We start from the raw sequence: 14663 nt of genomic DNA, 5'->3' as shown, positions 1-14663 counted from the left end.
GGTCTGAGCTTCCAGGTTTATGGCGAGGCCCTCAACCTTGTTCTTTAGATATTCCCTCTCTGAATAAAGAATGTTTGCGTTGGACTCGCTATCGGACCGCAGCTTGATCTCAAGATTGAGCTTCTTGGTAAGATCCAGGATTGCTTCTTCCTTCTCCTGGATCGTCGCCCTCAGATTCAATCCAGACTCCTTTTCTTTATTGTTGCTCTCCTCCAGAGCGGAAAATCGGAGGTGCCAGGCCTCGCCGCTGTCGCAGCCCAGCTTGGTCTGAGCTTCCAGGTTGATAGCGAGGCCCTCAACCTTGTTCTTTAGATATTCCCTCTCTGAATAAAGAACCTTTGCGTTGGACTCGCTATCGGACCGCAGCTTGATCTCAAGATTGAGCTTCTTGGTAAGATCCAGGATTGCTTCTTCCTTCTCCTGGATCGTCGCCCTGAGATTCCATCCAGACGCCTTTTCTTTCTCGTTGCTCTCCTCCAGAGCGGAGAATCGGAGGTGCCAGGCCTCGCCGCTGTCGCGGACCAGCTTGGTCTGAGTTTCCAGGTTGATGGCGAGGCCCTCAACCTTGTTCTTTAGATGTTCCCTCTCTGAATAAAGAACCTTTGCGTTGGACTCGCTCTCGGACCGCAGCTTGATCTCAAGATTGAGCTTCTCGGTAAGATCCAGGATTGCTTTTTCCTTCTCCGGGATCGGCGCCCTGAGATCCTTCATCTCATTTTGAGCAGAAATTTCTTTTACTTCAACCTGTGCCTCTTTTTTTGGACCATCTTGAGGCTGAGCCTCGTGTCTCTGGGTATCCCCTTGATACATTTGAAGCAAAGATGGGGAAATATCAATATAAATGTGTCGTAAAGATACTTGTGGCGCGCCTCTTAAAGACGATTGTGGGGCGTCTTTATGAAGATGATCGTGGTCTATTAATAATGACTTCGCAGTGAAACACTTTGCTGGTCTTGAAAAGTAAAATAAATCTGCTTTTTGTGTTCTCAGACGTAGATCCTGTCGTACTGCATGCAAGCATGAGCGAAGAGTCAGGAATTGCTTGGAGCAGTTGTACAAATGAGTTTAGGAAAGAGTTGTGCCTTTGAAGCCAAAGTGGGCGGGGCATTCCATCCCCATGGAAACAATAATCACAAAAAAACAAGATGGCGTCCAAAGCAGAGGAAACTGTGTATGTATGTATGTATGTATATATATATATATATATATATATATATATATATATATATATACATATATATATACATATATATATATATATATATATATATATACATATATATATACATATATATATATATATATACATATATATATATATATATACATATATATATATATATATATATATATATATACATATATATATATATATATATATATATATATATACATACATACATTTGAATGTGTTTTTTTAATTATTACTATTACATTCTCATTTGAATATTATTACGGTTATTGAGAATACATTAATATTAGTATTCGGACTAATAAATTAGCATTATAAAATGATAAACGTCCTTCCTGTGCGTGTCCTTCTTACCTGAACAAGTCCTCCAGCTGGAATCCTTTCTATCCACGGAGCAGAGAGAGGAAAGCTCTTCGTTTCCGGTCCGTGTACGTTTTGTTCGTTTGTTTTATCGTTCATTCGAGAATACGGAAATACGGAAAAACGGCCGTTTCTTCGTTTTCCGTTTCAAACCAAAAACGGGAAAACGGAAAACTACTTCCGTTTTCTCGTTTTTGGCGTCTGAAACCAAAAACGAGAAAAGAGAGACGATTATTTTCATGTCAAAATAAAAGCCAGTAATATGTATTATTATTTATGGTCTTTTAATTCTCATTTACAGTCTTATATGATGCAAACACATCGCAGAGTAACGTTAGAAGAACATAAAGTAATAAATATGAATAAATACACCTGGTTAAGTTAGCAACAGTAGAGACTACAGGCAGTTTAATATGCATGTATATACGTACACAGCAAGAATCAACTGTTCAATTAATCGCTGCATTTTTTTAATGCAACACAGTTCGTAATATAGTTTAATCAAGTAATTTGTGTGTGTAGAGTTGATCATATTTAATTGTTTTATCGTATTGTGCCGTTTCTGGAGTGAACACAGAGCAGAGCCTGTATGAGACCACAGTAAAGGTTTACCTTTCTACCAGCAGGTGGCGCTATTTCATGTATTTACTTGTTATATGCGATCTTCTCTGCAGCTACTTGATGAGAAAACTCAACTGAAAGTTGTTCTCTGAATACTACTGTTGTTGAGTCACACAATGTCATTTTAGGACTTTTTCAGGCGGGAAGTTAGTTGTTTAAGCAGCAAATCTGTGGTCTGTTTGTCAAGAATCAGCCGATTTAACCTTTTCAATACGGAGCTTGTCGCCAGCGACATAAAGTCAAACGCAAACTCGACGCAAAGCTAATTTGACCTTAACTCCCTATTTACTTACGCCATCGACGTAAATCCAACTGATTCTGAACGCTAAGAAGGTCCATTACGGTAATGGTGGAAAAAAAACAGCAACAAACATGTCTGTGGGGGTGGAAGTGAGCAGCTGTAGAGAATCAGGGGAGACACTTTGACTGGCATTTCACTTCTTTGGAAATAATATGTTGGCATTGTAAATAATAGTATTATAGTTTATGAGAGTTCTGCCACTTGCTGGCCCACCTAAACCCCTTAATAAAGGCCATTTTCATGTCCCCACAAATATACAGGACAGTTGGAATTGACAGCTGTAGGGATGCAGACCGTCAGGCTGGACTTGGGTTGGGAACCAATGTATTCTGCCCTTGCTTCTGTAGGTTGGCTTAGCAGATAGCTAACAGTAGATCCAGGAAATACAGAACCAGAAATCCAGGCTGGCATTTAGGGTTTTTACTTGAATCTTTGTTTTTGTAAAACTGTAGAAACAGAACATGACATTAGCTTACAGATGTGTCATAAACGCACAGAAGAATACCAAGCTCAGAATAAACATACAATCAATATGCTGGAAAAGCCAAGTATTCATTAACACTAGACTTCCTGGACTAATTAGAGTTTAAGCTAACTTTAACGTTGTCAACATATTAATGCAGAAGGGACATGTCAATATAAAAATGCTAATCGCGGTTAGCATCACAGTTAGCATCGCGATTAGCATCCACACAACACAACTGAAACGGTAAACAGACAGAGAATATATCGGAAAATATATTTACATGCACATACAGACGTACTTACAGACTTAGGTCTTTAAAGGCTACCAGACAATAAGTGAGACAAATAGCTGCAGCATGTCTTCTCAGCTGAATCGGAACAAACTACGGCAAGAGAGGAGGGCTAAACAAAGATGCAATTACACTCTGCACCACTTGGCGTCTGGAATGCAACACAAGGAAATGTGAGGCAGAACACAATGCAACATTCCTCTTTTGCATTTTGGACCAATCAGCATGGCACTGTCTCATAAAAATGAATTTCCCATCCAATAACACTGGACAGAAGAATCAGAAGAATTGAGATACAGCAATACAAGTCAAATACAGGAATGTAATCGTAAAGCCACCACTAATTCTGAAGGTTTCTGGGCTTTTTGGGGAGTACTGTATTTAACTTGTGTTTTTTACATACAGAATTAGAAAAATATCAAAGATTGTCTTTCTTTGCTGATCTAGAAGTGTGCAGATGTCATTGGTTCAGATAAAAATGTGAGGACCTGCTCTGAGGTTGTGACCTGCTGTTCTCAGCTAAACAAAGTCATGACCTGTGGCTCTGCGGTCATGACCTGCTGCTCTGAGCTAAACAAGGTCATATGACCGGCTGATGTAAATGTTTTAGTAACCGACATGTAACCTGGGGAACCCAACGGCCTTGTTGCTCAGTTTCACAGGAACAGCAAACTACCTTAATTAATATATTATTATTTATATAATCAGAATCAGCTTTAGGTGTGTACACATTCAATGAATATGACTTATCTAAATGTACATGCAGAAATATAGACATACGGCTGTAAACAGGCAACAACGTCTAAGAATCATTTGACTACTATAAACTATGTGAGACATCTTAGAAGTGTGAGAGTAGCTGTGCTCTCCATGTTTCAGTTTGATAACATAAGTCATACAGTCAACTCTTAAACAGTGTTCACACACAACACAGAGCTGAATCCTTCTGGAGACCAAAGTGCTACGTTAAGATGATGTGATTTAGTCAGAGGTGCTGAGACACTGACAGCAGAGTCAAAACAGATCAGGTTATATGTTGGTGATGACAGTAACAGTAACAGCATGATGGTCTGCATCCCTACAGCTCCAGAGGTCACTCTGAGGGGTCACAAGACAGGTAACATGGTAGAAGTACAGAGAGACAATTCATCTCGTTTGTGTTCTTGTAAGATTTTGTCAAACTTGTTGTATCTCAATGGCATTTGGACCACAGCCTTTGACCAACACTATATATCTTCTCACCTTGGCCCTTTGACCTCTTCTGTACCATTCAATGCAGGATTTTTATTTGTAATAAATTAATCAACCAGGTAGGTAAATTATATGCGTGTTTAATAAGAATAAACGTAGTTGACTTTCCATAATATTTCTCTTTTGAACAATTGAAAATGAACATGAGCGAAGCTTTTGAGATTACCGGAATGAAATTTAACCTATTTTACATCTTCTCAAACAGTTTTGTTTCCCCAAAGCATTGAGTGTCCATGTTATATAGGCTTTCATATGTGTTCATGTCCAAACGTTTTGAGATTTGTTTATCTCCATGAAGCAGTTTTCATCCAGCTGAAGACAGGACCCATTATTGTACTCCTCACACATCCAGAAAGGCACTGTTTCCTCCCAGAATAACTTTCTTTCTGTCCATTTCAACTGTCTTTCTGTGTTTTTGTGGGGACATGAAAGTGGCCTTTATTAAGGGGTTTAGGTGGGCCAGCAAGTGGCAGAACTCTCATAAACTATAACACTATTATTTACAATGCCATCATATTATTTCCAAAGAAGTGAAACGCCAGTCAAAGTGTCTCCCCTGATTCTCTGCAGCTGCTCACTTCCACCCCCACAGACAAGTTTGCCGCTGTTTTTTTTGTTTTTTTTTCACCATTACCGTAATGGACCTTCTTAGCGTTCAGGATTGTCCGTTCTGAGTTGCCGTAGAAACATGGAGGACCAACATGGTGGACTTCATGGATGAGGACCGACTTCTTTGGTAGATGTAGATGGATTTAATAAAACATAATGAGTCTTAGTTTCAGGACATTATACACTATTGAAAACATAGTCTTGCATATCATGTTATATTTCGGCCAATTAGTCCCCTTAAATGTTTTACATTCCTTTAATTCATTAATATTCACACAGGTCAATGTAACACTGTGCATGTCTTTAAGAGAGGACAAACTGTGGGACATGTAGGGAAGGAAAAAAAAAAAAAGTACTTCACACTTCAAAGGAGATGTAATTCAGCATCATTATAAGAATGTTTTTGAGCAACCTCCACTACAAATTTGATAAAATGATGGAGGGAACATTGAGATGTGATAGATTTTTTTTATCACACCACATTTGCATGACACACAATAACAAAGAACAAATGAAATCTGTGCATAGACTGATCATAAGTGTTGATAAGCGTTTGGTTGCATCAGTGCAGACATGTACAAGTGAAAGAGCGACATGTATGTTGAATAATACTGGACATGGACAGCTTTTCTACGCAGACGTAAAGTCACATAGAGACATGGAGATCAGAATGATACATCATTTTACACAGAATTAGATTTCAACACTTCATTTAGTATTCTATTAATAATATAGTATACTTCAGTGATGTTCAACTAAATGCATACAATGTGTGTCTACTTGTTGATACCAAAGTATCCTTCATGGCATCACATTTACACTAAAAGGTGTTTTACTGACGCAAAGTAGGAGCAAATGCACACAAGAGGTAAAGCCCTGCAGCAGAGGTCTGAGGACACGTTCACAGCTCATGATGCCAGAGGAAGAAATAACACAATGCAGAAATAAAGATACTTCAACTCTTTGCTTTGTGAGTACATTATTTACAGAGGGCACTCTGACTATAAAAGAAAGAGAACTGAATCCAGTTGGATGAACAATAAAAGAACTGGTAATCCCATTCACATGTCATGAGGCACGAAGCACAAACTATAACAGTTTAATGCAGTGTGGTAAAAAAAAATAAAAATGCTCATGTATATTTGAGCTATTCTTTAGTTAATTTCCTCATTAAAGGGAAAAGAAAGTATAGGAAATGTTTTTGGTTCTTTTTTTGCATGGTTCAAATGAAGGAAAGTTAACCTGCAATCTGCTTTAATGTTGAATCTCTCTGTGAACTGAGGCTGTAACTATGACCAGTTCAACCAAAAGGATTGGTTCATCAGATTGTTAGTTTGAATAATAAGAGTCTGAGTGTATGAAGGAGGGTTTCCCCTCAGAGACATTGGGCCTCAAGCAACAACACTCGTGAGAACAGATATTACACTTTATGATTATATTGATCCTGTTTGTCAGTGCAATATAAAGCTAATATAATCAATATGCTCGTCACCAGGAGGATACAGAGAGTGAGTGAGTGAGTGAGTGTGCACATCGTTGTCCGTCCACTTTCTTACATCTTACTAAGGTCCCTGGTCAATAGGGGGCACTAGTGATACCACAGCAGTGGCTGCACTTATCAGACCCGGAGGTACTGAATGACGAAGGACTGAAGTTCTGTGATAATCAGGTTCAGAGAATCGTGTGTGAACCACTGACAGAATCTCAAATGACCTCCTCAGTTCCTCCATTAGCTGCTGGTGCCCTCTGATGCCGAGCAAAGTACTCTGGATCATGGTAATTTTCATCATTTAACCTAATCCTCATCTCCCACCTCTCCTGGTAGTCTCTGTCTGTCTCTGTACCTCGTATGAATGAAACTATAACGTTGTGCAGATCTGGAGAATTAACACCCTCCATGAGTCTGGTAAACTGCTCAATCAGCTGTGGATTCACTGTGGATGGAGAGCGGGAGGCCTTCCTCTCTGTAAGGAACATTGGAGTCTCAATTAGGATGTCACCAGATGTTGCTTCATAATGTGTAGTAAACATACTGTTACTGACCATCAATCTATCTTCATACTACGTCTTTCTTAATACACAGAATGGGAACATGTTCAAAAATTTGACAACAAATGATATTTAATTACTCAAACACAGAGCGTGTGGACCAAAGACGTCTCTGGTTTGTCAGTGAAGTGTTTGGAGCTGAACTGTGGGCTGAGTCTCTGTTAACAGTGACCCAGAGTCAGCTGACCTATGAAGGCCACTTCTGAGATATCTTACAAAATCTATTGTTCGTCTATTGTGGTCAAGTGAGTTTACTAAAGTCTGATAACAGAAATATTAATACTCACCACATTTAAGTAGAAATATCGTTCCACAGGATATAATCGTGATGATGACCACAATGCAGAAGAGTCCAAGGAATATTATTCCCAATTTCCAAAGAGCACTTGTATGGTACAGAAGGTATCTGCCGTCAAGAGTATTTCCATCTGTAACGAGAGAAGATCCTAAAAACCATCCTGACCAACAAGGAGGAGTTTGTAGTACAAAGTAGTACATTGATTTGTTTTGTTTGGCAAAATGGACGAGTCTACACATTGACAGGCCTTAAATTTGGACATTGTCACTGAATGTTGGCATTGGACATAAATTGCACACTAATGGAGCGACACAATTCCTGGTTGCACTGGGAGCTATTCTGGTACAACACCAATACCAACTGAGGCCTGGTATTCCCTATTAAATCAGTACCATTACCATGTTTTAGTTGCCGAACACTTAAAAAAGATCTCACCCCAGAAGACGGAGATGTTGTGGCCTCCTGTTTGCACTCTGCAGCCGTACTGGTTGGTGTTTTGGGCCGGGTAGATCTCGGCCGTCAGCCTGAGGATCACGGATCCGTCCTCAGAGGGCATCGGTCCTGCTACGACGATCCAACTGGCCGTGGAGGCCCCTTCTCCAATCAGCTGCACCGAGCGCAACGATTTGTCGGTACTTATCACGTGACATATCAGCTGTAAATGGGCCGAGTTGTGTGCAGGCTTTGCGAATACTCGTAGCTCTGAAGGGAATAAAGTAATATGAAAGGTCATGATCTGGGTAGAGGTCACACCATCCAATGGATGAGCAGCTACTTTCACCTTCAACACACATCATTCAGACCTTTAGAGGTCCTTGTTCAGTAAAGTTCACCTTTGACCTTTGAAACTGTAGTTTCTGATTCAAGGTCCCCTGACTAGCTTTTAAAGGAACTCTTCTTCCTTCGCAGGTGGAGTTGCGTAACAACATATGGGGTTATGGGGTTTAACCTTCATCTCAACATGGAGAGTGAACTGAGAGCGTCTGTATCAAGTCTACAACCCCGTTTTAAAAAGATGTGTAGAGGAAAGCAGCTCACTGCAGCACTAACACTGATACAACCTGATGCTCACACATCTGCACTCCTTCTGTTTGGTTTTGCAATTTGCTTTTAGTTTTCCAAAATGAGCTATTTAGTAGTAACTACATATTATGTATTTGTCATGTCTGTTAATTGTGTATGGATGTGCACTGCCGAGGAAGTAGTGATTACAATTTATTTATTTCTGCTTTAGTTAATTTGTCAACCTATCCTTGTGGAATAGTGGAATATTTTTTGTTAACTTCTCATCTTAAGTATTATTGTTGTGTTTAACCTTTACATTATTTGTTGGACCATGCTATTAATAAAACAAAAATATAAGACAGTAAGAGCTAAACTGTTGCTTCGTTTATCCAATTTCCACTACCATGGAAAAAGTGGGCCGGTCTTGAGCTTGAACTTCCCGGGCTGAAAAGTGGCCCCGCTCCGGCCCTGTGATTCATGGACAGCATGTGATCCAGATCTCACCTGTTTTCTGGTCCGGTGTTTGTAATTTAATGTTCTGCATCAACAGTGGACATTTTTGGAGGATGAAGCGTCTAAAGGCATCATTCATTTCTCTCTTCTTGTTCCAACGATCTTTCACTGTGATTGCAGAGTGAGAAAGAGATGTCCATTTCTGAGAGTCAGGGTCAAAGGTCATGAAGTCCGTCCCGTCCACTGCCCAGGCTTCAAACGCAGACACCGTCCCATTGGCTGACTGGATGCAGCCGCGCCGCCGCTGTACGACATCTACACCAACGGGAGGAATGTTTTGGTGCTCAATATCAGACAGACCTTCACCAAAATATAGTCAACATGTCAAAGGAACTCACACATTGTGCTGTTGACATACGGGGAAAACTCGTGAAGAGATTCAAAGATGTTATAACATGCATCAGAACAGTCTTCCGGTAGGTTTTTGGATTCCAGGGTCGGCTTGGAGCGTTCTTGTTTTGTCACGGAGTCGCAGGAAGAGATGGGAACGCCGTCAAACACGGTGAGCTGCTCAAAGGAAGTTTGCTGTCCTGGCAGCACACTTCCTGTAGACAGGAACTCAAGAGAGTGGCAACCTGGCAGAAAGGACCACATGGAGCAACCAGAACAATACATGAGCATACATTACACATGTGCAGAGGCTTTCCTTCAGAGGAAACGCATCGTTGTCAAAGACGTACAGAATACAGCAGCTCAAGTCACTTAAGTCAGCTTATGTCAAGTCATGACTTGACTTGTGAGGACACATTGAATATGTGACGTCACCATGTTCTCCCTGCTTAGCTGGGAAATGATATGTTTGAGCGGTGTACAGTTACCAGAGGGATGTAAATACAATCCTTTGCATTTGATTGACAATACACATCTGCACACACACACACACGTTGCAGATTGATGGCAGGACAGATGTCATGTTATCATTGGTGGGAATTGGTTGCTACTCGCTTACGTTGGCAATTTTTAAATTTCCACCTGAACTTTAAAACCTGGCATTATATGACCTACTCTGACTTTGTTTCCACCTCCTGGTATGTTCTCCTTTGTGTCCTTCAATAAGTCAGGTAGTTTCCTGTTTTGTTTTTGCTGAGATGGAGGCTGACCAGGGCTGCGGTCCAATAGTCCTTTTTGGTGAGGAACCTTCCTCACTGAGGAAAATGACCCGGAAGTACCGAAGCGGCCGCCATGATGAGTGCCGGTCCAATTCTCTAAACGCAAAGGAAAGGAGCTTCATGCCTCCTAACTTAGCTCCTTGAGCTGGACCTTCCTTAAGGAAAGGAAAGGAGAAAATGCCGACCCACAATCCCTTGCGGCGGCAACATTTAAAGTGACGTTTCATTCGTCCGTTCACGAGAACAAACGATCATGAAGACAAACGCAGATTATGTAAATAATAAGTAGCGTAACTTTTAAATACTTTCAATAATCTGTTAAACCGTCTGGAAAACTATGAACGTTACGTTGAACACGCTGTAAAGAGATGAAACTGCTGTAAAGAGATGAAACTGCTGTAAAGTGATGAAACTGCTGTAAAGAGATGAAACTGCTGTAAAGAGATGAAACTGCTGTAAAGTGATGAAACTGCTGTAAAGAGATGAAACTGCTGTAAAGAGATGAAACTGCTGTAAAGAGATGAAACTGCTGTAAAGTGATGAAACTGCTGTAAAGAGATGAAACTGCTGTAAAGTGATGAAACAGCTCAGCCCTCAGTCTTTTATTTTACTGTAGTTACAGAAGCTTTAATGAAAGAGTTAAACTGGACCAGCGCTTCAGCCTGACTCATGTTTATGATTATCATCTTCTTAATCAACTGTTTTGTTACATTACAATAAAGCACTATCAAGTTGTGTTTCATAAACTGTTGTCTGCATATTTTTATGATGAGATTATAATCTGCATATCAACAACATATTTAATTCAGCAGGTTTGAAACTGAAAGGTTTAGTAGCTTTGTTCTCTGAGTAAAACCCCTTGGTTTCACTTTCATATTCCTTCGTTAATTTCTATTCCATCCTCGTTAATAAAGTAATATATGAAGCGGGTTGTTTATATTAATAAAGTAATATATGAAGCGGGTTGTTTATATTAATAAAGTAATATATGAAGCGGGTTGTTAATATTAATAAAGTAATATATGAACCGAGTTGTTTATATTAATAAAGTAATATATGAAGCGGGTTGTTAATATTAATAAAGTAATATATGAACCGGGTTGTTTATATTAATAAAGTAATATATGAATCGGGTTGTTTATATTAATAAAGTAATATATGAAGCGGGTTGTTAATATTAATAAAGTAATATATGAAGCGGGTTGTTAATATTAATAAAGTAATATATGAAGCGGGTTGTTTATATTAATAAAGTAATATATGAAGCGGGTTGTTAATATTAATAAAGTAATATATGAAGCGGGTTGTTAATATTAATAAAGTAATATATGAAGCGGGTTGTTAATATTAATAAAGTAATATATGAAACGGATTGTTTATATTAATAAAGTAATATATGAAACGGATTGTTTATATTAATAAAGTAATATATGAAGCGGGTTGTTTAATCCTCTGCATGATGTAACGCTGTCAGAACACAGATGAAGTGTTTCAGGAGCTTCATTGCGGTGCAGATGGACTACAACGTTGTAGTTTCACGCTGCAGACAGACAGACGTCACTAACGTCGCCTGCCGTCGCGTCAGAACGACGTCGTTAGTGAAAGTGGAGTCTGATCCTCTGAACACTCGGTTGTCTTTTCCTAACTCCTCATGAAGTCTCCTTACCACCTTTCCTTGACCCGGTGACATTACCACAGAGGTCAAGGAGAAGTGCTGAGGGTTAGACGTCAGGAGGTGATTATTTGACTTTTGGACGCAGCCAGGCTCTCCTCCTGCTCCTTGTTCTCTGGTGCGTCTTCCTGCCTGTGACGGCCGACCCCGCCCTGGTTAGTCCCACCTGTTGGGAGTCTACCTGCTGTCCTCTGTGTATTTAGGCGGCGTTCCAGATAAAGTAACTTCAGTAATTCCACAGATTCCAGTTGCATGACTCCAATCCAGAAAAACATGGCTGATGATGTCACTGCTACGGATTGAGAGAGTCAAAGCTCCAGTGTAGCTTTTCATTTCAATGCAACTTATTTTTAGAGACCAAATAAAAAATTACAAATTTGCCTCAGAGGGCAAAACCACCAAATAAAGTGATCAAATCACCTGATGAACGTGCTCCATTGTACTGTGAGTTGACTAGATACCAAAGTCATGGACATAAGCTCAAGCTGTGTCTGGCACCAGGAGGTCAGTGTTGCTGTCTGCAGAGACATGCTGAGTCTTGTCCTGCGTCGTTCTGACTGAAACCATTCAGGCATTTTATCCAGAGCTCATCTCATAGGGAGCCAGCCAGACTGAGCCACGCAGGCAAATACAATGTTTCATAAACAAAAGTCAAATATCAACAAAAATAGAGCAAGAAATCCAAATTCAATCAAAGAATAAAGTTACTTAAATGCATGTGAACACACTCGCTGGTATTTCCCCTGCAGCATTTAAAAAACTCGTAAACATGAGACTTGCCTATCTTCATGCAGCCGCTGCTCTCCAGAGTTTAACCCCACAGCAACACACAGCTCATGTGGGACATGACCATTAACATGGATGGAGTTTATTGCAGTGAAGTAGTTTATCTTTAACAGCAAGCTGATCAACTCAGCAGAGAACAGGCGTCTGAAGCCATTTAGACGTAAAATCACTGCATTTCAAAAGCAGAGATCAGAGCTCCTGTCGACCGTCTTGGCTCTCGGCTACAGCGCTGTATGCCTCGCCTGGCAGCCACATGGCTAATGAAATGTTACTCACCACATTTTCTTGACAGCAGTAAACATAAAATTAAAAGTAGACATAAAATCTGAAGCGTTTTCATCTGCATCTCGAAGTAACCGTGTTAGAAGCTGCTGCGTTGTGACCAAACTGCTCAAACTGGATGAACAGGTACGTGATGGAGCCAAGATAAAGTCCCACCTGCTACGAGCAAACAATTACAGCTTCATAGACTCAGTTCTATCCTATCAAACACTGAACTGAAACACATGTTCAATAGCGTGAGGTCAACGCCCAATTAAAGTTCAATGTGTGTTTCAAGCTGCAGATCAGCCGTCAGCTGTGATGCACTCAGCTCGCTCTGTCGTTCCATCAGCTCAGTGGTTCTCAAACACTTTGTCACTGGAGGAAATGTTCATGCCCGAACAAGAAGAGATGAGATAAGCTTTGCTGCTGTTTTTGTTTTGGCAAAACGGCAAAAATTGTGACGCACAATCGTCAAACCGGTTAGCAGCGTAATGTCCACATCTCCATGAGTACAGGCATTTCTATTTATGTATTTATGAACGACGCTTTACGTCTGTGTACATTGTACTTGTGCACTACGTGAAGTTCTCATGTAGCTCGTGGGGAGAGTTGGTCATGACACCACGAGGTCGCCGGTTTGATTCCTGTGCTGACCGGAGGCAGAAGATAACCAGAGAGAAAAATGGAGACATGTATTTGGTGTGTCTCTGTATTCCTAAGTTATGCAACTCTTTGCAGGACTTGCACTGATTTCAGTTTCACTTTTCATTTTCTCTCATTGGTTCATCTCGGTAGCCAGTATTTTCACAAAGTATTGAGATAGATTTTCTCTATTTCGCTGTCTTTCATTATGTCTTTCCATGAATTAAACCTTATGTACTGAAGCATATTTGTTACTTTTTCAGGATGATTTATACAATCAAGGGCTTTTTCTAAATGTTCCATATTCAAGTAGAATATAGGAAAGAAAGTGTTAATATATTGGCTTCATGCCATATTATTATAAATATAGCAAACTAGTTAAAACATGTCTTAATACTGTATGCTTTGGAATCTTCATTGTAAGTTTAAATACTTCTTTTCCTCACTTTATGTATACACCGAGATTTCACTAAATGTTTGGTCATGGATGAAAATCTAATTATGTTTTTTCTTCCCCTCACAGGTTGCTGTAAGAAATGGACTGGAGGCAACTAAAGTGTTGATGTGGTTTTACATTGGAGAGTGCATTGGGGAAAAAAGGCATCGTTGTCATACTTTTCTTTTCCATTTGAGCGTTGTACGCTCAACTTCCTGCAGGAATCCTGGGAACCATTGAACAGATTATCTATTGTTAAAAATAACTTGTTTTTGTGACTCGTTTGGTCTTTTAGAATACACAAATGTATATATTATAGACACATTGTGATGGTCCTTGGTATTGTGGGTGCTACCTGCTCATTGTTTGACAAGAGACACTGTTCTAGTTGAGTTAAAATAGCTTTCACCATTACACAAAGTCAGTGTTACAAGGAACCTCCAATGGATTTTATTTAATGTACCTGGAAAACCTGAATGTCATTCCTGTAAAACATGGCTTGATTTGTGCTCTTACATAAATACGGTTGATCAATAAAGTTGAACAATCCTTTATAAATTCACAATTTGTCTCAATAACAGTATTAACAACCGCAACATGCTGCAATTTTGAGATCAAGTTGCTATTTAAATGACATCGAGTTTGAAGCCGTTTATCATATACTGTAAATATATATAATATATATATATAATATATATATATTATATATATAATATATATATATATATTATATATAATATATATATAAATATATATATATATATAATATATATAATATATATATATATATATATATATTA

General features: G+C 39.4%; 1 protein-coding gene and 1 long non-coding RNA gene across 3 annotated transcripts in view; both read right to left on the bottom strand.

The window, feature by feature from the left end:
• LOC137798644 (polyamine-modulated factor 1-binding protein 1-like) overlaps positions 1-1098 on the bottom strand; it is a 3460-nt gene extending 2362 nt beyond the window's left edge. For both annotated transcript variants that reach the window (XM_068595529.1, XM_068595531.1), the window contains exon 1: positions 1-1098. This exon is cut by the window's left edge. In XM_068595529.1, the coding sequence (XP_068451630.1) occupies positions 1-810 (810 nt within the window). In that variant the 5' untranslated portion in view covers positions 811-1098.
• LOC137798632 (uncharacterized) overlaps positions 1-1613 on the bottom strand; it is a 7976-nt gene extending 6363 nt beyond the window's left edge. Inside the window, exon 1 of the long non-coding RNA XR_011079377.1 lies at positions 1547-1613. This is a non-coding gene — a long non-coding RNA (uncharacterized lncRNA). The remainder of the gene's footprint in view (positions 1-1546) is intronic.
• Positions 1614-14663: the final 13050 nt, after the last annotated feature.

Source organism: Clinocottus analis, unplaced genomic scaffold (genome assembly GCF_023055335.1).
Source record: "Clinocottus analis isolate CAN_PGR_092001 unplaced genomic scaffold, fCliAna1.0.p SCAF_30, whole genome shotgun sequence".
NCBI classification, from domain to species: Eukaryota; Metazoa; Chordata; class Actinopteri; order Perciformes; family Cottidae; genus Clinocottus; species Clinocottus analis.
The sequence above is the reverse complement of the archived record's forward strand: the minus strand, read 5'-3'. Positions and strand labels throughout refer to the sequence as shown.